We start from the raw sequence: 23,679 nt of genomic DNA, 5'->3' as shown, positions 1-23,679 counted from the left end.
GGACCATACGTGGTGAGGCCCTAGATCCTTTACTCACATGTAGTAGATAGGCAGCACAGTCTCCTTGTGGTTCCCATAATATGGAGAGGAGGGCACAGGTCTTAAACCAAGGGGCTCTAACACCAGATAAAGCTACTTAGTCAAAATAGGAAAACAGAAATGACAGAAATGCATAGACACACAGAGAAGACACATCGTAAAGACAACCAGGAATGGCCACCCCACTTTCATACACCTGAATAGACCAGGGTAGTCCGGTGATGCCCCATGGATCACAGACACTGGTTTAGTGGCCATGTCCAGCCTTTGCTCTGTGTCCTAAACAGAAGATACCTTAACCAGACTTATCTCCAAAGGTGACAGTGCAGGTGACTCTTATTAAAGGAAATATAGATGGTGTTTTAGGGGCTTGGACAGCTGCAAGCACTGAGATCTCTTCCTGGGACAGCTAAGGTTGCACATCCCCTAGGAGGGAGTCTTTGCCCATCTACTGTAGTGCAAAACCTGTGCCAAAACATTAAAGTTGGCCAAACTGGCTGATGAGGGTCCCAAAAGGGTCTTGCTGGGGCCTCCAAATGTTGCCAAGGAGAGATTTCAATGACCAATCAGCACGCCCAAAGTCTGCATTGAGACTCTGCATTCAGTGGCCCAGGCAACTGCCTGGAGAGAAATAGTTTTGTGGTGCACGCCTTTAATTCCAGCACTTGGGAGGCAGAGGCAGGTGGATCATTGTAAGCTCATGGCCAGCCTGGTCTACAAAATGAGTCCAGGAAAGTAAAGGCTACACAGAGAAACCCTGTCTCAAATAACAAAAAACAAAACAAAAGAAAACAAAAAAGACTTTTCATAGAAAGCAAAGAACACAGAAAACCCACATCTTGCTTGGCAGTTGCAGGGGAAATTAAAGCAAGCAAGCAAGCAGTGTAACAGAAGCCACCACCCTCCCCGACCCCACCCGCCCTGGCCAAAAAAAACAAAACAAAACAAAACAAAACAAAAAACAAAAAACAAAAACAAAAACAAAAAACCGTGCTGGGACATTTCTACACTGAGTTTCCAGAACAAGGTTGAGTGTTTTCCCACTAGACTTTTCACAGCAGGGCTAAAAAAGGGGGGGGGGGGTTTCAGGTCAGTTTAAGTCAAAGATGGTTCCAGCTAAAGTGGAGGAAACTTGCCCCTGTCACAACCTGACACTGGTGTGTGTGTGTGTGTGTGTGTGTGTGTGTGTGTGTGTGTGTGTGTATTGGAGGTGGTAGTGAGTATATGTAAGCAACATATACAGGGCCTTAAACTGAGAATGTAGAGTGCTTGGCCTATGGAGAATTGATATACTGACCACCATTATGGAGAGAGAGAAAGACACACAGAGAGAATATGATTATTTATATGACTTGAGGGCTGAGGTCCTTTGAAAAAGTACCAAGAGGGCTGAGGGTAGTGGAAAATTGCTTGCCTAACACATGCAAGACTCTGGATTAGATCCTCAGAATTACAAAAGAAATAAAAACAGTAAGAACAGAATATGTATTTTATATTGACGTCTACCCCCTTTTAAATCATATTTCCTAAAAAAAATTTTTTAGACTCTTCATTTACCCCTTATTTCCTTGTGCTGATGTCATCCCACATAGATTGCATTTCAGAGACTGACCTATTGATTCATTGATGGGCTGGGGAAACTCCACACAAACACAAATAGTCCAAGCCTCTTCCAGGTCAGGTGATATTGATGCAGAAACTCTTTTTATGTTTGTTGCCTGTAACTAGCCTATTGTGGGAGGCAAAGTCAGGCTCTCATACTTCAGACCTATACTAATATAGGAGCAATACAAAGTTCTTTCCACACTGCCTCGAGCATTGTGCATTCCTAAATCTATAAGTCCCATGGATACTGCTGTTTTGTGAACACTAAAATTATATCTACTAGTTATACTGTCTCTCCTTGTGTGTTGATATAGTCATGTGGTAGATCTGTTTCTCAATCACAATATAGCACTCTGGTGTTCACACTTATTTAGTCACATCTGCATTACGGGGTAATAGACATGTAGAAGCCTCAGATCTCAAGTCATAAACAATTTCTCTCCCTCTCCCTCCCCCTCCTCCACCCTCTCCCTCCCTCCCTCTCTTCCTCTCTCAGTGGTGGCACTCATACAGACATGGGGCATCAGGGTCAGCTTTATTATTATTATTATTATTATTATTATTATTATTATTATTATCATTATCATTATTGTTGTTATTGAGACAGGGTTTTACTTTGTCACCCAGGCTGGTCTCAAACTCACAGAAATCCACCTGCCTCTGCTGCCTGAGTGCTGGGATTAAAGATTCACTACCTAGGTTCAGCTTTCTTAAGGAAAAATTATGAGTTATGGTACTGATGATCTATGCCCTGCAGCCAGGGGACTCTAACAACAATATGGCTGAAAAACACATAAAAAGCAGTCTGAGCCAAATCTACTCTATGGCTTTAAATTTTATGGTTTATGCAACAATTTATGGTCAAGTGATTGCAACAATCGATTGCGGTGACGACAGTGGTCATGTGATACGTAGGCGTCTATGGCATAGAGCATTATTCGCTGGACACGCCCTGAACACGGGGCTCCGCACGACTAGGCTGTTTCCTAGAGACTGATTGGACTGAGCGGCTGTTCAGTCTGCTGGGGGGATGTGGTCCTCCCCAGAGGAGAATCTGGAAGACAGGTAGGATGCCAAAACCATGGCATTTATCAATCTTATAAACATCTCTAAGAATAAGTGCTATTAGTTATGTTGATGGTGGGTTTCAGCAGGTCAGAGGAGGAGCTTATCTTTAGAACTGTGATTCCTTCCGGTTTGGCTCTGAGAAAAGTTTGAATTAAGTCATACTGAAGTCATGAGCTCATTTCTCAGTGTTTCCACAGACGTTTCTGTCCCTCCAGTGGTAGGGTAGGAGAGTTTTTGGTAGAAGACCTAGATGGCTGTACAGATTTGCTAGGGTATAGTTGGCTGAACTGCTGAGGAGACAGGTTTCCATGGAGGCCAAGGGACGACGGGTTTCCATGGAGGCCAAGGGACGACGGGTTTCCATGGAGGCCAAGGGAAACTTTTATTAATGTGGACATTTTTCCACGCATAACGTGTGCAGAAAGCGGGATGGGCAGGAGTCTTATGCATGAGTTCTGTGGTGGTGAGGCTGAGGACTGGGGCTGAGGAGAGGCACAGCGAGGCTGGAAAATGGCGGGAAAGCGGCAGCGAGAGGGTAGACCACAGAATAGCAGTGGAGGAAAAATGGTGGCAAGGTGCTAAAGCACCTGGGACCCACAGCCTCAGGGGTTGAAAGCTGCAACTAGTGGGAAAAGCCCACTGGAGGCAAAGCGGCCTTGGCAAAGCAGACTTTCCATGGTAACAAAGCCGCCTTGAGGTGGCAAAGCTGCTAAGCAGGAAAGCAAAGGCCACCTAAAGGCGAAGCAGCCACCTCAGGGAGGCAAAGCGGCTTGAGAAGGGTGCGGGAAGCCGCAGTGGAGAAACCAAGTAGCGGGGCTGGCGTGGTAACCATGGTGGGGAGGCAAAGCGGCGGCGTGGAGGTGGCGGCTGTAAGGGCGGTGGGCGGGAGACAGGAGACGTGAGGCGGGGGCGGCGGCGTGGGGAAGAGCCTCCATGGTGGAGAGGCGAACGCCAGAGAGCCACGGTGGAGAGGTGAAGTGGGCGGGAAAGGCTAAGCAGCTGGTTTGAGGCACCAGGGTGAGGAAGCCGAGTGGCCTCAGGAATGCCTCAGTTGAAGAGGATGGCGTGCGGGGGCGGGAAGCCATAGTGGGTAGGCGACGCAGCGGGGGGGGGGCGGCGAAGTGGCGAGAGGCAGAGACAGGGAAGAGCCTACGTAGGGAAGGGAATGCTCCACGAAACGCCAGAGAGCCCCGGTGGAGAGGTGAAGTGGGCGGGAGCATCTAAGCGGCCGGTTTGGGGGCACCAGGATGAAGAAGCAGAGTGGCTACAGGAACGCTGCAGTTGAAGGAGTGGTGCGCGGGGGCGGGAAGCCATAGTGGGTAACCAAAGCAGCGAAGGCGGCCAGCGAAGTGGCCCCTGGAGGCAGGGGCGGAGACTGAGGAAGAGCCTAGGTCAGAAATGCCTGAAAGCCCTAGTGGAGAGGTGAAGTGGGCAGGAGATGCGAAGCAGCTGGTGTGGGGACACCAGGATGGCGGAAGCTAAGTGGGCACGGGAAAGCCGCGCTTGGAGGGGTGGCGCGAAGGGGCAGCCTCTGTGGGGAGGCCAAGTGGCCACAGGGAAGCCATAGTTGAAGGGGTGGAGCGAGGGGGAGGCTGAGGGTGGGCGGCAGCCGCGGTGGGGAGGCGAAGCAGCGCCCGCCCGAGAGAGGCAGGCATGTTCACGGGGGAGAGGGCGACCCTGCCCCTCAGATCGTGCATGCGTGTGTGTGCGTGTGTGTCCATGCCAGCGCCCACGTGTGCATACCCGTGCATACATATGCATGTGTTTTAATCTATATTCTGATTAAGAGAAAATGCACTATTTGTCTTTCTGTGTTTGGTTTATTTTGCTCGGCTTCATTCTGGTTTGGTTTGGTTTGTCGAGGCAAGGTTTCTTGTGCAGCTGTGCCTGTCCTGGAACTAGCTTTATAAACAAACCACGCTGGCCTCGAACTCACAGGGGTTTGCCTGCCTCTGCATCCTTAGGGCTCAGTTCCGATGAACGATTCCAAACTCAGTCATAGTGTCTGTCTGCTTTTTGATTTATTTAAAAAAGGAGAGGAAGGGAAACTTTGAAAAGTATTGGAAATGTGAACGTATTCATTTGTAAACCTGTAGAGTTTATTTCTGAATATTTACTTGAAAGTCGGTCGTTTTTCAAAGTGCTTGTGGAGTAGTGTGCCCTAATCTCATCGAATTGAGGAAATCCAACTATCTTTCACTCCAACCAAGCACTTTCTTTGTTCTTTCCCCAATTTTCTAACCACCATTTGTTTTACTCCCTCTTGAAAACATTCCTGATAACTTAATAAATAGTGGTTTAGTATTTAAACATATTAAGTAAAATTATAAAACATCTTAAAATTGTACTAAATGAGTAAAGTAAATCATAGTGCTAGTTGGTAATGGGGATTTGAGATATTTAAATGTATTGATGTTGGATATGGCTGGTGCCCCATACCTGTAATTCCAACCAGAAGTATTGCTGGCAATTTGAGACCAGGCTGGTGTATATATAGTGAATTCCATACCAGCCAGGATTACATAGTGAGGGAACATGTCTAAAAAATAACACAAAATAAATAAACATTTTATAAAATATTCTAGCGTGTGTTGTTTTATTAGCATGCAGCTTAAGTATACCACTTTTTTTTCTTTTATCTCAGGTCTTCCACGGTTTTTCTAAAGAATACTAATTCTGCCAGACAGAAACAACGATGTTATTTATCATATAAGAAATTTGAGCATACAGGTAAAAGGATTCTCACATTATAAAAGCTTATACATTGTTGGTAATATGGAATATGATGGAGTATTTTCCCAAATTTTTGTGTATTTAATATATTTGACATAATACAATGGTCTTCAAACACATTTTTTCATTTTACTTTAACACTTTTTATTTTCTTTTAGCTAAACATCCTTTAAAAAAAGCAGTAAACAGTTAATTTTTAACTAAATATTTATCATATGACTAAAATGCATAACTACTGGATAATTTCTAGTTTTTAAAACTTTGTTTTATTTAACTAAAACATAATTATCACTTTTCCCTACCTCTTCTCAAACCAACCCTGCCCATGCTCATATCCCTTTCATACCCAGTATAGTGGTCTTGGCTTCATGGTAAAGGTTATGATTGTTGACCAGCAATAGATTCTAAGTTAGTTGGTTTGATATTGCATTTCATTTCTGAGACATGGACATAATTATCTTTGATCATTCAGGGGGGCCTCTCTTTTTCATGTTGGGCTTCTTGGACTTGGGGGAGAGTAGTTGCAGATAACTCTTTTATTCTGTGAATCTTTTTATTATGTTAAACTAATAGCAGACAATATGGTGTCTCACATGGTTATCTTAAATATCTGTTCTAGTAGTTTTATGCCTTAACATTTGTTCAACTTGGTATGTCTGTGGCAATTATCACTGTAAGATAATACTCAGTTGCCATATTCCTCTGCCTCCCAAAATGTCTTTTTACCCTTTAAGAGTAGAACAAGCTGCACTCTTGGGTGGTCTCAACTTAACACATTGCTGCCTTAGCATTCCAGGTGTTGAGATTATAGACATGGGCTCTTTCCATGGGGCCCTTTTAAAATGATTTTTAAAAGAAAAAAGAAATGGATAATTAGTCAAAGTTTCTGAAATATTTTTCTTATTTTTAAGTGTATCATTATTTATTTATTATTATCCCCTTGCTCTCATCTTCCCATTCCCACCCTCCCTTCCTCTTCTGCCCTATTCCCCTCCCCTACATCTCTGATAGGTGGGGTCCTTCTCACCCACCATATGATCACAGCCTATCTATCAGGTCTCATCTGGATAGCCTGCATCCCCTACCTCTGTGTGCTCACAGGGCCTCCCCACCAAAACAGTGATCAAATCAGGGGCACTAGAGTTCATGTCAGAGGCAGTCCCCACTCTCCCCACAACCAGGGAAAATGAGCTGTTCATTGGGTAGATCTGAACAGGGGGTTCTATTTTTACTGCGTGCATTGTCCTTGGTTGGTACAACAGTTTGTGCAGGGCCACCTGAGTCCAGATCTGCTGGCCTTGATGGTCCCCTTGTGGGGCTCCTTAATTTTTTCTTAATGAGGAACTTGGCATTGGAGGAAAGTAGGTGACTTGTGGAAATTAAGTAAGTTTCTTAATCAGAGGGCAAACATTCTCATCTGGTTGTTGGTAATAAATTGTTCCTCTTATACAAAACATGTGATGTATCTTCCAACTTGTATTGTTCCAAATTTCAGAATATAATATGGATAACAACCGTGCTTTTCGAGGAAGAAGGAGAGGCATGAACTATCGCTGGCATAAATTTGATCGGAAGAACCATTATTTTGAGCATACTAGGTATGTGCTTCCACCTTCAAAATTCTAAGAGAATAATAAAAATATGACAAAAAGGGATGTCCATGAGGATTCCAGAGTAATAAAGTAAGTGGCCAAATAGCTTAATTGGCAGGTAGCAGCCCCTGGGACTGTGCAACTCTTTCACTCTCTGTGATCTTCTTTCACTGGAAAACTGAAGTGATAAGAGATTAAGTACTGGATAAGCCACCCCAATTGTAGCCATAGTGTTAGTAAGGGGACAATTCATAAAATAATTTATGAGCATTTATAGAAACTTTGCTTCCCTCTGTTTCCTAGTACTCCTTATGCCACGGGAATAAAAGACAGGAGAGGAAAATACAGTGATGGTGACCAATATTTTCTTTCTGCGTGGGAAGATAGAAAATATAATAAAAGGGAAATGACTTCTGATGTTCACAATGAAACCCTGGGGAACTGGTTCAAAGTCACAGTGAGTATCCTAATAAGGTTTGCATTAGAGAGCATATTCTTGTTCCTTAAAGAAGGACTATTTATTGATCACAACAAATCAATTACCTGGAGATGCTATTGCATGGAGAGAGGATGAATCTGCGGCAGGATAGCTGATATGCCACTCCTGTGAAAGGGTTGTCCAACCTCTAGGAGATCTGTGTTCAGCACGAAAACAACCATGTCAGTGGTCCCTTTAGAAGTTCTTTAAAGCTAGGTAGAGTATTAGGTAAATGTTTGAGAAAGAGCACTTTGGGAGTTAAATCTGTTCTCCATCCTGATTCCGTGTTGTCTCTTTTCTCTCCTATTCTTTATTCATAAATGTAGATTCCGAATGGAAGAAAGTATGACAAGACATGGTTAATGAAGTCAATCCAGAACCTCTGCAGTGTGCCATTCAGCCCTGTGGATGTAAGACTGGTGAAGCCAACTAGGCACATAGGAATGGAGGAGGGAGGCCAGGCTCAGCAGGAGCTAGCTGATGGCTTCTGACATGTTTGTTTGTTTGTTTTTCTCTTTGACTGCCCATAGTTCCACTATGACAAACACCAAGCCCGGTTCTTTGTCCAGGATGCTAGAACTGCCTCTGCATTGAAGGATGTCAGCTACAGGATTTGTGATAACACAAACAGAAAGGTGTGTACTGACAGCATTCTCTGTACCTAGTCCTGGAAATGGGTGGTGATTGGCCAGGAGCTGAGCATCATCTTTGTATTTTGAGGTCATAGTACTTACTTTTCTCTCCTTCTCACAGATATCTATCTTTGTCACTCCTTCTGTTGTACCTTATTCTGTGAAAAATAAATTAACATCAAAACAAATGGAACTGCTAAAGGTAATGCAGACTTAGGGCATATTGTATGTCTACTTCCCAGAGCCGCTTCTTTTTCCTCTTACTCCCTGACATTCCTGACACTATGAAGCCCAGACAGAGCCTTAGAGCCACTCTTCCTACCTCTGTCTCGGTAGGTGACTGTGATGAAACGATATGATGCTTCCCACAAAGCACTGGACCTCGAGAAACTTCGCTTTGACCAAGGTATGGCTGAATAAAGTAATTCTTGGCCATGGATGGATATCCCTAACAGGAATCTATGGCAACTTGGGGAGGGTATGTGTTTTTACCAGAGCTTGTCCAAATGAACCCCTGACTGCCTTCTAATGCCTTTTGTTCTACTTTCTGAAGAATTAATGGACAACGATATTGACATGATGCTGAATCGAAGAAGCTGCATGGTTGCCACACTACAAATCATTCAAAGCAATATACCTGAAGTGAGGCTATAGATTCTGTGCATTTATTTAAGTAGGGGGTTATAAGGGAGGGCATGAAGGAAAAGTTGTCACCAAGGCACCAGTATAGTAACCATATCTCTAACTCTTCTTCCCGGAAAGCTGTTGTCCTTGAACTTGTGCAACAACAAATTGTACCAGCTGGATGGTTTGTCTGACGTGATAGAGAAGGCCCCTCAAGTAAAGATTCTGAACCTCTCCAGAAATAAAGTGAGAAGGGAAAGGGGGAGCAGATGTGGATGGGGTTGAGCACAGGTGGTTGTGCACACCAAGGTTTTGGTAAGAGGCAGGCAGAGACACAAGGGGGTGGGGAGTGGGGGCTGCAGTTACTGGGTCCCATGGTTCCTATTTTCTTGGGACAGATTTACCAATCCCTTCCCATGTTTTTCAGCTCAAGTCAGTTCTGGAATTGGAGAAGGTGAAAGAGCTGAAGTTGGAAGAACTATGGCTTGAAGGGAACCCCTTCTGCAACAAATATGCAGATCAATCTGACTATATAAGGTACATAATGCCTGCTAAGTCTTTTGCCCCCTTCACTGCCAGTGTCTTAGCTTTGCTTCTCATTGCTGTGATAAAAATAAACTGCCAAAAGCAACTTAAGGGAGGAACAGCTTATTTGGCTCACAATTACAGTTCATCATTGCTTCGAAGTTATGAGTTAAGAAGTGGTATGAACTTGAAGCAACTGGGCACATCACCTCCACAGTCAAGAGCAGAGAGCAGTGAGTTAATGAATGCATACTGGTGCTAGGCTCAATTTCTTTTCATTCAGTCCAAAGCCCAGCCAATGAAACAGTGCTGCTTATGTTCCTGGTGGGTCTTCCGATCTCCGCCCGATGAAGAAACTATGGCATGCCACAGGCCAACCTAGTCTAGATAGTTCTTCACTGGGACTCCCTGCTCAGGTTATTCTACTCTATGCCAAGTCCACACCAAACCATGAGAGACCCAAACTAACCATGACCGGCACTGTTACCCCAAGTAGCTTGAGCTACTCCTGATATGTAGTTTTGCAAGAGTTAGGTATCTCTGATCCTCTGAGAGGCAAACAGGCTCTGCCTCTTCTGTATACTCAGTATACTCTCAAATCCTTTCCTCCTTACCTGTCCCTCTCCTTTTCATCTCTGCTGGGCTGTTTTTCACTTGTCAGAACATTTGGATTCCTCATGCCTCATGCTAATGGCACCACCCTTCTCTCCTGTCCTGAAAGGAGCCTTCTGTTCTTGTTCCTGAACTAGCACCTTATTTGTCCGAGGCTGCCCTGAAGGCTGGCCTGCTCTAAAAGCTGAGGGGTGAGACCCAGGGTGATACTGACATAGATATTACTTCTGCTGGCCTATTGTTGGGAGCTCTACCCTCCTTGAAGGGAAACATGAACTCCCTGGACCAAGGATCCTGATGTGGGCTACCATCAGGGAGCAGAGAGCAGAAGAGGTTGAAGGAATGGAAAAACAGGCCTCCTGGAGGCCTCCCTCTCTCCTTCCTTCCTTCCTTTATCTACCAAGTAACCTACCTACCTAGCTCCCTATCACTCTCATCATCCTACCTATCGTATAAGAGGGGACCTATATAGCCTAAGACAAGCAACTTGATTACTTGGATAAGACTCCCATTTAGGCAGGCACAGGTGCACAGGGATCTTCAGGAGAGAATGAAGTAACCAGAAGAAATGGCCCAAGCTCTTCGTCCTGTGCTAAGCTGAGGACACATTTTCCATATCTTCTGCTAAGGAATGACTTCTGTCCCTAAGGAGCCTCACTGTTCCAGACTTAGTCCAGCATAGGAAAAACACGAGTCTATAGTCAGTGGGACCCAGCACTGTAAAGTCCTTGCTTTCATTCTTGCTTTGGGTCCTGGGACCAGCTTGAGGCCAGTGGAAGCGATGATTGCTGCAAAGGAGTCCTCTTCTCCTCTATTACCCATAACTCTTGACTTCTAGCATCAGGCCAGACAGAGCATCCCCCAGTCCCTTTGTGTGGCTTTCTCTTCTATTTGCCTCTACCTTCTTTTGTCTTCCCCATATCTTCCTCACTTTACTTTAACTCCATTTCTATTGCTACCTCCCCACCTTCCTGTTTCTTGCATCATCAGCTGGACTCCCTCACTCCCGGTTTCAGCAGCTGATAAAACACTGAATACCTAACAAGGTGACCGAGCCCTGGGTTCCTACCCGATGCCTTGGTCCCTGTAGATCCTTCTGTGGGTACTCTGAAGAAAAGAACACAGGCAAGGACAGGAAAGAAGCCGCGGACCCTGAGTCTCCAGTGGCTCTTTCTGGCCCTGAAGAAGAAGCCAGTGTGGTGTGGGTGAGGGCTATTCAGGGGGGAAGAAGAGGGAAAACAAACAGGAGCCGGAAACAGAGGAAAATCTAGCCAAACCTGAACTGACAATCACATCTTTGGCTTTTGGTTTTTGGACAGTGCCGTACGAGACCTATTTCCCAAGTTGTTGCGCCTGGTAAGTTTTGACCTTTAACACTTTATTCATTTCTCATCAATGACCTCCACACCTGCCCTACAACTGTTTGCTTTTCATGTAGATTACATGTTTGCATCAGAACATCATGCATTTTAGATGATGGAGATTCTGGAAAACATATTAACATATCAATATTCTCCTTAGAAAAATATCCATAAAACACACACACACACACACACACACACACACGAATGTCCCATTCAGTAGAGATTTCCACAACTTCCATCAAACAGAGGCTTAATATATCACCCCTAGAATTCCCAGGGGCAATTAAATTCCTGCCTCTGACCCTTTATTTTTCCTTTGGGTCTCAGGATCTCCTTGGATACCCAAAGTCATTTACCCATGTACTGATAAACTCCTCTTACTTTCGTCAGGATGGTAATGAACTAGTAGTACCAAAAAGAATGGATGTAGAAGTGCCTCAAGCAAGCAAGGTGAGAAAGGACCAAGAAAGATTTGTGGTGTTGCCAAAGACACTTTGTTAGATGCATTGTCTGAAATGACTTTCTGTTTCAGGAAACCACTAAAGAATCTGAATTCATAAAAAATCTAATAGTGCAGTTTTTAAAGGAGTAAGTACCCCTTGGACCACAGGAAATGTGGGGGAAGCTGAGCCATGTTGGACTACCTCATCACCTTTGCCCATAGGCGATTTCACGTCTCACTTAGGATTGAAAGCACGGAGATAACCTCTCCCCCCTATTTTCTGCTTATTCCTACTAGATACTACTTGTTTTATGACAGTGGAGACCGACTCCGTCTCCTTGATGCTTACCATGATGAGGCTTGCTTCTCTTTGGTCATTCCTTTCAACTTCAATGACCCAAACATGTTAGTATCATAGTTCAAGCTCTGTTCTAGAGCACTGTGCCTTTCCTTAGGAAGTGCCTGTATTGGGTAGAACATGGTGCTCTGTCCCTCTTTTTTCCTAGGAGCAACTTGGAAGAGTATTTCAAATACAACAGAGATATAAAGAAGATGAAAGACTCCTGTAAATGTGATGGAGAAGGCTGAGAAGGGACTGGGATTGAAGGGGACATTTTGTGGGGGTCAATGGTCAGGTTGTATCATGCTTGTGATCTTTGCTTCTTCACTCCTTTATAGACATGCGACTGCGATTGCTGAAGCACACAAAACGTGACATTGTAGATTCTCTTAGTTTGTTACCCAAAACTCAGCATGATTTCTGCTCTTTCTGGGTGGACATGTGTTTCCACACCGTGAGTACCTGGCTCTTCTGTAGGTCATATCCAGAAAGCTGGAGGTATGTGGGATCCTGAGGTCATATCCCATGCTGTCTTCCCTTTCAGGATATGATGCTCTGTTTTTCTGTCAATGGACTGTTCAAGGAAGGTGAGTGTCTGTAGGATTCCCTCTCTGGATCCCTCTTTGCTTCCTCCACTAGGTGGGCACCTTTGAGAAGCCTTCCAGCTTCTTATTCTATACCTTTCCTTCTTGTCCTCCTCCATGTTCTACTGCCCACAAACCATCCTAATCTGACTTGGGCCCATGCCTTTCTGTCCCATAGCTCATAGGTAAGGGATATACAGGCCATGGGGTTTGTTGAGTCTCCTTCCAATTTCATTCTCTGTAGTTTTGGGCCATTTTTACAGGATCTCCAGTTCTCTATTTGTAAGACATGGCTAATTAAACTCATTTCTGTGACAGATGTGAAAAAGGTCAAACACTGGTGTTTTCACAGGGTCTAAAATGTGGTAGAGGACACATCAAATGGGACTGGATTATTACTGTTGTTGCCCTCCCCATTAGTGCCATACCCTCCTGACTCTATGCTAATAACTGACTGGTTCTGGCCTCTTCAGCATAAGAACCTGGCTTGAGAATGCTGTGTGAGTGTGTAAATAAGGTCCTATTCTAAGAAAACATTATTGTTTCTTGTCCTTGAAGTGGAAGGAAAATGCCAAGGCTGTATTCGTGCCTTCACGAGGATCTTCATTGCTATCCCGGGAATGAATTCAAGGTCAGTGTTATGTTTCTTCTGGAAATTTCTGCCCCTGCCTAAATCCAGCAGTGTGACAATATGACAATGCAGTTCTCAGGATATTCTCAATACTGTGAAAGGCCAACAGGGAAATCTAATGGTTAAGCTTGCTTGTTGAAAGTGTGCAACTTTGGGATCAGAACACTTTCCTGATAGGATATTTACATGCTGTGTCTTTGGCCAAGATACAGAGGTTATCTGATTCAGGGTCTTCCTTTGTTGTGCAGGGTAAATACATTGGGGTAAAAATTTAAAATCTAGTCAAGTTGGTCTTTAAAAAGCTGAACTTTATATGGGATGTGTAGAGCGAGCCAAAGAAGGTTGTGGGGAGTGAGGTATCGATGGGATGTGGAAACAGTCTGGTTAGTGATTGGCAGTTATTGTAAGATTGCCATTGGTAATGTAGGCTTGTCTGTTTCTTTACTTGTCTGAATGTCCATTTGTCCTCCAGAATATGCATCATAAATGATGAGCTGATTGTGAGGAATGCCACCCCCAGTGAAATAAAGAAAGCCTTCAATTCACAGTCCACACCTAACTCTTCTGTACAGACTCCTCTCTCCGAAGAGCAGCAAGAGATGGTGAAATCTTTTTCTGTGCAGTCTGGAATGAAACTTGAATGGTCTCAGAAGTGAGTATGGGGTGTGCACAGAAATGGGTGTGATGGGAAATCAAGTGAATAATGGTATTTTGCAGGCAATTTTTAAAAGAATTAGGATAAAAGCTGGGGGCAGTGACACAAACCTGTAATCTCAGCACTCAGGGAGGCAGAGGCAGACGGATCGCTGTGAGTTCGAGGTCAGCCTGGTCTACAAAGCGAGTCCAGGACAGCCAAGTTAACACAGAGAAACCCTGTCTTTAAAAAAGAAAGGAAAAGAAAAAAAAAAGAAAAGAAAAAAGAAAGAAAAAGAATTAAGATATTTTACTTGTGGACAAATGGATTGAACTAGAAATGATCATAATGAGTGAGCTAACCCAGAAGCAGAGAGACTCAAATGGTATTTACTCACTTATATCTACACACTAGGCCAAGGAGCATGTCCCATGAACGTCTTCACTTACCAGGAAAGTGGGACAGAGGGGAGGACATCCAATTGGGACTCTCGGTGAGAGAAGTATGGGAGAATTGGGAAATAGATGGATCCAGAGGATCCTAGAAACCTACAAGAAGAACATTATGATAGGCAGATTTGGGCCCAGGGGTCCTGCTCAAACTAAGGCACCAGCCAAGGACAATACGTGCACTCATAATCAAACCCCTACTCAGATCTCGCCAAGGACAGAACATTCTCCACAGTTAAGTGGAGAGTGGGGACTGACTTTCACACGAACTCTGGTGCCCCATATTTGATCACGTCCCCTGGATGGGGAGGCCCGATGACACTAGGAGAAAGGACAGCAGACTACCAAGAAGAGACTTGATACCCTAGCATCATATTCACGGGGAGGAGGTCCTCCTCAGTCACAGTCATAGGGAAGGGGAATGGGATGAAAGTGGGAGGGAGAGAGGAATGGGAGGATGCATGGGATGGCATAGCAAATGAGATGTATTATGAATGATTTTATTTCTCAATTAAAAAAAAACAAAAAACAAAAAGATTTTTAAAAAGTATTAAACATTGAACTAATAAAAAAAAGATATTTTACAACCCCTCCCCAAGGTGGGTTCAGGAAAATATGTCCTAATCTATACTGAGATTTTTAAAAGTATTTTAAGCACTATTATATTCATATAGCATATGTTGTATATGGAAAATCATAAGGAATCCACTAAGAAACTACTAGAACTGAAAAACAAACTGAACAAGTTTTTAGGATATAAGATCAATCTATAAATAATTATTTGCATTTCTGTGTATTAATATTAAGTATACAAAAAATTAAATTAAGATGCATTTATAGAAGCATAGAGAGGAATAAGTACTTAAAAACTCTAAGGGGGAGCAGGGGAGTATAAAAGATGAATAAAGTCTTCCCAGCAAGATCTACTCACACATACATGCTGAACAGTATTGCTGCACAAACTTATCAGGATAAAAGCTCGGGATATCAGTGGGAAAGCATCATATTTGCCATGATGAAAAGAAGGCTCATGTAAGACAGAAAATAAAGAGCCTATGCATCTTCATTATTTGTTCTATTGCTATAAAGAGGCATCATGACAAGGGTAACTTTTATCAAAGAAAGCATTTACTTGGGGTCTTGCTTACAGTTTCAGAAGGTTAGTCCATGATCGTGGCAGCAAGCAGACAGGCATGGCTTTGGAACAGTAGCCGAGAGTGTCAACACCTGACTTGCAGGTTACAGAAAGAAACTTTGAAGCTCACTCCCAGTGACACACCTCCTCCAGAAAGGCTGCACTTCTTGATGTTTTTTAGTTTCACTCCTTGGGAGACAAAGCATTAAAATGTATGAGCTTATGGAATCCATTTTCTTTCAAGACACCATACTATGTCATATATGCCATCTATAGAACTGCCTCTCACTTGGGCAAAGGAGAGCCCAGAACTGAGATTTGAAAACCAGTATAGGCCTTCCTCAGTAAAACTCAGTGCTGACTAGAGCCCCCTTACGCCTTAACACCATGTGAATACCTCATGATCAGACAAAGGGAACGGCATTAATTCTGGAGTAAAAGAGACAGCTACCACCACTGCTCCTCTGTTGTGCAGTAATCACTATAGGATAACTTCCAGATAGAAAAAAATTTTAACACTTGCTTTAAGGAAGCTCAGTGATAATAAAGTCACTTTAGAATAACTTAAGAATAACTCAACAAATGTTTGCTTTTGGGTCATTTTTTTGCATCTCTTTGCTAAATGCCTTCAGCAAAATTTAAAATGTGCTAGATGGTGTAAGTTTGAGGGTAAAGCATACAGAACAATTAGTAAACTTGAAAAGTAGAGCTGGAGAAAGAAAAAGTGAAAAATGTCCAAAGTTATGGGAACTTTTAGATGGTATTAAAGAGCAAATATGTGAGTTATTGGTGTTTAGGAAGGCATCTTCTCCTCTGACAATGGAGTAGAAAGCTTATAAATAATAATGGAAAAAGTACTAAACCTAAAGGAAGATATGAATATACAGAGACAAGAAGATTAAGGATCATTAACTCTAATTTGTTTTCCTGCTGTTGTGATAAACACCATTACCAAAAGCAATTTGGGGAGGAAAAGATGTGTTTGGCATACACACCATAGTCAGTCATCCTGGAAAGCCAAAGTAGGAACATGAAGGCAGGAACTGAATCCAAGGCCATAGAGAAATTCTGCTTACTGGCTTGCTCTCTGTGTCATGCTTAGCTGGTTTTCTTGTACAACCCACGTCCGCCTGTCCAGGAATGGAACTTCCCCCCTACCACCTCATGGGCTAACCCTTGCTATATCAATTAGAATGAAGAAAATGGCACATAGACAGACCTATAGGCTGATTTGATAGAGACAGTTTGCCAATTCGGGTTTCTTTTCCCCGGGAGTGTTAAGTTGGCAAGTATGATTAATCATTACATACTAAATATAAATAAACAGTTCTGTCCTGAGATAACTTACAATGAGTCTGTTGCCGTTAAATGACAGATCCTCAAGACCACAACAGTAAGTCAGCAACTACTAAGGGTACCCTAATTTATTTGACAGTCAGATTCTCAGTAGAAATCTTACAGACCAGGCACAAACTTTGTCATGATGCTGGGACAAAAACCTGCCAGTTATGAGTGTATACCCAACAAAACCATGCAAATCAAATGTTGGAGTTTCATAAAACTTTCTCAGCCAAACAAAAGCTGAGAGGAATGCTTTTCCCAGAGACGTTTGTTAGCGCACAATATTTACAAGAAAAAAAAAAAAAAAAGATTCCAAGAGCATACAAAAAACACATGCAAGCCCAAAGTTTTGCAGTTTCCTATGTTTTCTTCTGATGCATTAACATTTTTACTATTAATTTAATATTAATTTCTTTAGTTTGCTTTTCTTCTTTATAGTCAATCTTGTATTAATTAGTTTCTGACAGCCTCATACATGTTTCAACCATATTCGCCACCCCCTAAACTCTTACCAGATCCAACCCTCTTCTCAACCAACTTCATGTCTTTTTTTGAAAAACAAAATCCTTCAAGACCAATTTGGGCTGCCCAAATATTCTTGGATATGTAGTCTTCCATTCAAGAGTGACTGACTTACCAGAAGCTAACAATTTCCAACAGCATGGAGGGTGGCGTTGGATGCATGCTCCTACCACTAGCCATGGAGTTACTGGAAATTGTTAGCTTTGGGGAACATGAGAGACAATAATCTCTAAAAGTGTAGCCATAAACATGCCTTTATTTGAAAACTAAAAATTAAAACAAAATGGCAAAGTAGAAGGATCCAGAGGGTCCTAGAAACCTACAAGAAGAACATTATGATAGGCAGATTTGGGCCCAGGGGTCCTGCTCAAACTAAGGCACCAGCCAAGGACAATACAGGCAGTAAACTTTAAACCCCTACCTAGACCTAGCCAATGGACAGGTCATTCTCCACAGTTGAGTGGAGAGTGGGGTCTGACTTTTACACGTACTCTGGTGCCTCACATTTGACCATGCCCCCTGGAGGGGGAGACCTGGTGGCACTCAGAGGAAGGACAGCAGGTTACCAAGATGAGACTTGATGCCCTATGAGCATATAAAGGGGGAGGAAGTCCCCCTCAGTCACAGTCATAGGGGAGGGAAATAAGGGGAAAATGGGAGGGAGGAAGGAATGGGAGGATACAAGGGATGGAATAACCATTGAGATGTAATAAATTAATAAAATTTAAAAAAAGAGAGATGCAAAAAAAAAAAAACCCAAAAAACAAAACAAAACAAAAAACCAAAGTGGTATTAATGGCTTACAATAAACAACATAAAAAACTGTAAAATATGATATCAAGAACTCAAAGTGTGAGGATATGTCTTAGTTACACCTTGATTGCTATGAAGAGACACCACGACAAAAGCATCTCTTATAAAATAAAGCATTTAATTAAGGGATTGCTTACAGTTTCATTATTCTCATGGCAGGAAGTATGGTACCATACAAGCAGTCACTGAAGAAGTAGCTGAGAGCTACATCCTGATCTGCAGGCATAGAGAGTGGGAGGGCTGGGCCTGGGCCTGCTGTGTGCTTTTGAAACTTCAAAACCTATCTCCCAGTGACACACTTCCTCCAACAAAGCCACACCTACTCCAACAAGTCCACACCACCTAATCCTTTTAATCCTTTCAAAGAGTTCCCTAGTGACTAAACATTTAAATATAAGAGTCTATGCGGGCCATTCTCATTCAAACCACCACAGAACACATGGTAACTAGTGAATATCAACATGAAATGTATTTCCTATTCTCTTGATCCTTTATTTTTATTCTTATCTTCATGAGCATGCTAATATATTTCAGAATATCCTGTTGTGATTAAATATATTTGTAATCCTTATGATATCCAAAAAAAGCAAACATATATAACAGATCAACCCAAACTTAAGCCAATGGAATGAAAACTTCACTATTAGTAATTCATTTAACTATCAAGGAAGACTAAGAGAAGGCTAAAGAATGCAGCTACAATAAATCTATTAACAAAAATTTATAAATGAAGCAAGATATTACCTATCAATAATTACCATAAATATAAATGGGTCTAGTCCTCCAATAAAAAGTCATACAATAATTGAATTGATTTTAAAAATACCCTATTATTATGCTTGTGAGAAATACACTTGAAATCTAAGTACATACATAAGCACTAAGTGAAGGAATTAGAATATGATATTTATGGAAATCAAAAAGTGAGATTGAACACCTAATATGTGAGAAAATGAACTTTAAATCGAAAGCAAAAATAAAAGTATAAGGGGAGTCATTACATAAGGAGTACAGACATAAATATATACATCCAGAAATGAAGTACCTTAAATATGTAAAGTGAATATCATAAACACAAGGGGAGAAAAAGACTCACTTCAGTTCAGTAGTAGTCGGGAAGTTGGCTTTAGTCAATGAAGTGGAAGAATGAGGTTGTGGAGAAATGAAGTCTGTTTTACCCAGAACTGCTTAGTTTTCTTCTCCAGCAATCTGCATTGCACCTCCCTGCAGTGTGACTGCTAGCCAGCAGGGAGGGAGATTTCATGTGAGTTCTGTCTTCATTTCTCTGTGTCTTGTAAGCAAAATGTATGATGTCTTCAGTAATATGTCCCTGCCATCTGTTTATGGTGGGCAACTATCAGGCCAAGACCTATGCAGGTACTGGGCGTTGCTGCCAATATCTTTGAGTTCCTATAAGCATCAGTCCTGCTGTGTTTAGGAGGCTTTGTTTCCTGGGTGTCCTCCATCTTCTCTGGCTCTTGCAGTCTTTCCACTTCCTCTTCCACAGGGTTCCCTGAGCCCTGAGGGGAGGGATTTGATGGAGACATCCCATTTAGGATTCAGTGGCCTGAGATCTCATTCTGCACATTGTTTAGCTGCAGGTCTCTGGATTTAGTTCCTTCAACTGCAGGAGGAAGCCTGTGTGATAATGGCTGTGAGTATTGCAGAATGTTCTTAAGTAGCCTGTATTCTTTTGGGTACCTCGAAGACTTTTCTAGCCGACAATTAGTAGGTGATATCATGCACCTGGCACCAGGGTTTTTAGCTAAAATTCTATGACTTCTGGGAGGAGCTGTCTGTTTTGTGAGACTATTTCTGGAGAGCTGTAAACAAATGGCACACACTCCAGTAGGGAATTGGTGACAGACCATGGTACCAGAAAAGCCCAACTTGGCAAAAGGTTTATTAGCATTACTTAAGTAGGAATAGGTTGAATATTTACTCACAGAATAAGTGACTCTAAGACAGCTGCATTGCCAAAACCCATGGGAGCGTAGGTGACAGTCCACAAAAGCTGGAAACCTAGAGTGCGCTGCCCAATCTGTAAGCAGCAGGAGAGAGTGAAGAGTATCTTTTGTAAGTCAGGGAGCATCTTCTAGGCAGCTGGGCTCCTTCCTACTTCTTCAGGCTACTCGGCTAGTCTCAGTGACTTCTAGGCAGCTCAGTTTGTCTCAGAGTGTCCCTGAGCTATGCTTACTGCTTATATAGGCTTGGGAAGGAAGAGACCTGGTGAATCTAGTGGGTTTCTGTGACTTTCTGAAGCTATTGAGTTGTTTAACAAATGTTTTACATTTTAAGACATTAAATTTACTTTTTGAGATTATAATATAATTACATCACTTCCTCCATCCTTTTCATCCCTCCAAACCCTCTCACATACCCCTCCTTGCTCTCTTTCAAATTCATGAGCTTCTTTTTCATTAATTGTTGTTGATACATGTGTGTTTGTGCGCACGTGTGTGTGTGTATGTATTCCTAAATACATAAATATGATCTATTCATTCTGTATAATGTTACTTGAATGTTTATTTTCCCAGGTCTGACCATATGGTATTGTGTAACAAAATTGGTGTGCTCATCCCTGAAAAAGACTATTTCTCCCTTTCTCACCAATTCTTTGTTGCCTACACAGAAGGCTCAAGGATCATTGCAGAAATGGGGGCAGAAAGACTTGAAGAACTGACAACATGGGGGTTTTCAGTGTGAAATTGTGTCTCGTAGGAACGGCAGAGCTACACTCATAATATCTCACCACATGACTGCCTAAGCATGAGCTGAACAAGGACAACAACAGGCACCATGCTAACATGGACTTGGGGGGGGCGGGGCAGGATAGTCCACAAGGTCACCTTCTCCTCTTAAAATATCCCCTTTAACATTCTGTGTCTTAATGAGATTCCCTCCAAAAAAGAAATTGCTTATTTTGAGAACTTTCTGTTCCACCCATGGCATATTTTCATTGGGATTGGGTTGTTTTTTTGATGTTCAGAGGGTTTTGTTGTTGCTGTTGTTATTGTTCTTTGTGTGCTTTTGATACAGCTGAGACATATTTTCGCCCTTCCTTCGGTTGACAGGCTTCTTTCTCCACAGAAACTTTTAATTTTATAACATTCCATTTTTTTTTATTGTTGGTTGAGCTACTGGAGTCCCATTCAGAAAGTCCTTACCCATACCTATATCCTGTAGTGTTACTCCTACTTTTTCATCTAAGCATTTCGGGATTTCAGGATGTATGTTGAAGTCCTTCATCCATTTGGAGTTGGTTTTTGTGCAGACTGAGAGAAGAGGAATTTGATTTCGTTCTCCTACAAGTGGATATCCAGTTTTTTCAGGATGTTAACCATTTGTTGGAGAAACCTTTATCTGTATTTTTTACCTTTGGCAAAAATCAGGTAGCTGTAGCTGCATGGCTTTATATCTTCATGCCCTCATGTTTTTATTACTGTGGCAATAGCTCCAGGAGTTTTATTATTGTTCAGAATTGCTTTGTCTGTGCAGGGGCTTTTGTTTTTTCATATAAAATTTTTGGATTGCTTTACCTATTTTGGTAAAGAATAGAGTTGTGAGTTTTACTGCAAATTGGTAGATTGTTTTGTAGAATATATATTTTGCAATACTATTTTTTCTAGCTCATAACTATAGGAAGTCTTTCTAACTTCCAGTTTCTTCCACTGACTTTTTTCTGTAATGTTCTTAACTTTTCATTGTACAGGCATTTCACTTCCTTGGTTAGGTACATTCCAACTTATTTTTGAGTCTGTTGTTAATGGAAGTATTTTCATAATTTCTCTCTCAGTATGCTTGTTGTTGGTATGTTGGAAGGCTAAGATTTTTGAATGCTGGTTTGGTATCTTGCCTCTTCGCTGAATGTACTTATTGGTTTTAAGAATGTTTGTAGATGAGTCATTAAGGTGTACCCTTAGGTATAGAATCATATCATCTACAAATAAGGAGACACTTTTCCCTTTCCATTTCCTAATTGTATCCCTTTACCTTTTTTTTTTTTTTTTTTTTTTTTTTTTTTACTGCTCTGGGTAAGACTTCAAGCACTGTGTTGAAAAGAGGTGGGAGGAGTGGACACCCTTATCTTATCCCACTCATCTTCCTGAAGATGATGCCTGGAGTTTTTCACTGTTTAGTATGATGTTAGCTATAAGGTTATTTATTGTTTAAACTATTTACTATGCTGATATATGTTCCCTTGATTTCTACTCTGTTTAGGGCAATTACCAAGAAGCAGTGTTGGATTTTTTGTCAAAGGTCTTTTCTGCATCTATTGAACTGATTATGTTATTTTTGTCACCCCAGGTGCCTTGACGATAATGAGTGGAACTACACCAAAGCTGGTGAAGTCTTCACCATCCTCAAGGTGAGGTCTGAGAATCAAGTGGGTAAAAGATGGATGTCACTATGCCTTCAGCAAGATGGGGCTCAAATTCATTGCTCTTCTGATATCTTAATTCTCTTTCCCTGCAGAATGAGGGAAAAATCCCAAAGGAATTCTTCAAATAAGTGCCCTAAGGAGCTTGTGTGGATATGGTGGTATCCTTCCTCGTCCACATTATTTCTGTTTATAAGGCCTTTCCCATACCTCGTAGTAAAGGCCCAGATGACCAAAAAACCAAAGCTAATATGAAGGCCAGATAAAATAGTCCCCTTTCTCCTGGCAATTACTTTGTTTTGCCCTCAATATGTCTGTTAATTTTCAAAATAAAGAAAAATGTTTTACTTTGCTCGTTGCATCCTGAATTGCTTTTCTCCTGCCTCAGCCAAGAGCCAGGGGTGCCAGGAGCTTCCAAAGGAGCTTCATTCCCAAACTTCTCCCATGTTCACCATGGGAGATCCAAAATGGTTGCTTTAGTGGAAACTTGGTGAATAATCCTCATGCAAAGGACATGTACTACTTGCGGTGATTAGCCCTCCCCGTGTCTCCTTCCGGTTTTCTGCTTTCTTGTATTCTGGGAAGGAGCTAGACAAGGGGGCTATAAAATCTATTAGCCCCTGCTGAAGATCCGGAGAGTCAGCCTGTCTATGGTAGCATTGCTCCCAGAGAAGATACAGGGTACTCCTTGGCTATGTTCTTTGGGGGGAAGGGGTGCTTCAGACATAGATTGGTACTACCAAACAACAGGGTCCACACTCTCATGGTTTGGACAGTTCTGCAGGACCTTTCACAAAAAAAGCAATTAGAAATTCCAAATTCGAGACAAGTGTTAAAAATGAGAGCTCTGCAAAGTGTGTTTCCTATCTCATGGATTTCCTCCATTTCTATAATGCTTATACTGTAGACACAAACAGGCACACATTTTGAAATTCAACTAATAGTAGTACAGAGCTTTCCAGTTACAGGACTGTACATGTGACAGTCTTGTATACTGACAAATTATGCTTGTACTTTATTGTGTTTGGTGTAATTGCCTACTACTTAACGGTGCAGTTTTTACCTGCATTTCCTGAGTTGTGCTGATGGAGCATGAAAATGTGACCTGAGGGGATAGTTTTCATTGCATAAAGAT

General features: G+C 42.2%; 1 protein-coding gene across 1 annotated transcript; it reads left to right on the top strand.

Annotated features, from left to right (window-relative positions):
• Positions 1-7,443: 7,443 nt before the first annotated feature.
• Positions 7,444-22,891, top strand: LOC127185353 (nuclear RNA export factor 2-like). The gene is made up of 19 exons (XM_051141844.1): positions 7,444-7,494; positions 7,842-7,925; positions 8,046-8,150; positions 8,269-8,349; positions 8,484-8,553; positions 8,701-8,789; positions 8,910-9,017; positions 9,199-9,308; positions 11,228-11,264; positions 11,663-11,722; positions 11,805-11,860; positions 12,012-12,119; positions 12,221-12,279; positions 12,393-12,508; positions 12,599-12,641; positions 13,197-13,269; positions 13,742-13,921; positions 22,472-22,532; positions 22,640-22,891. Exons 1-19 carry the CDS (start codon positions 7,444-7,446, stop codon positions 22,673-22,675), a joined length of 1,527 nt encoding a protein of 508 aa, XP_050997801.1. The 3' UTR covers positions 22,676-22,891.
• Positions 22,892-23,679: the final 788 nt, after the last annotated feature.

This window comes from Acomys russatus, chromosome X (genome assembly GCF_903995435.1).
Source record: "Acomys russatus chromosome X, mAcoRus1.1, whole genome shotgun sequence".
In the NCBI taxonomy this organism is placed as follows: domain Eukaryota; kingdom Metazoa; phylum Chordata; class Mammalia; order Rodentia; family Muridae; genus Acomys; species Acomys russatus.
Note: the sequence above shows the minus strand (reverse complement) of the source record. Positions and strands in the feature narration are given on the sequence as shown.

What these genes read in the sequence shown, in the direction of transcription:
- LOC127185353 (XM_051141844.1), top strand. Translation starts at nt 7,444, where the DNA reads ATGACTTCTGATGTTCACAATGAAACCCTGGGGAACTGGTTCAAAGTC. An exon ending in GGAACTGGTTCAAAGTCACA is followed by an intron (nt 7,495 to 7,841) that starts GTGAGTATCCTA and finishes TCATAAATGTAG; the next exon opens with ATTCCGAATGGAAGAAAGTA. An exon ending in AACAAATGGAACTGCTAAAG is followed by an intron (nt 8,350 to 8,483) that starts GTAATGCAGACT and finishes CTGTCTCGGTAG; the next exon opens with GTGACTGTGATGAAACGATA.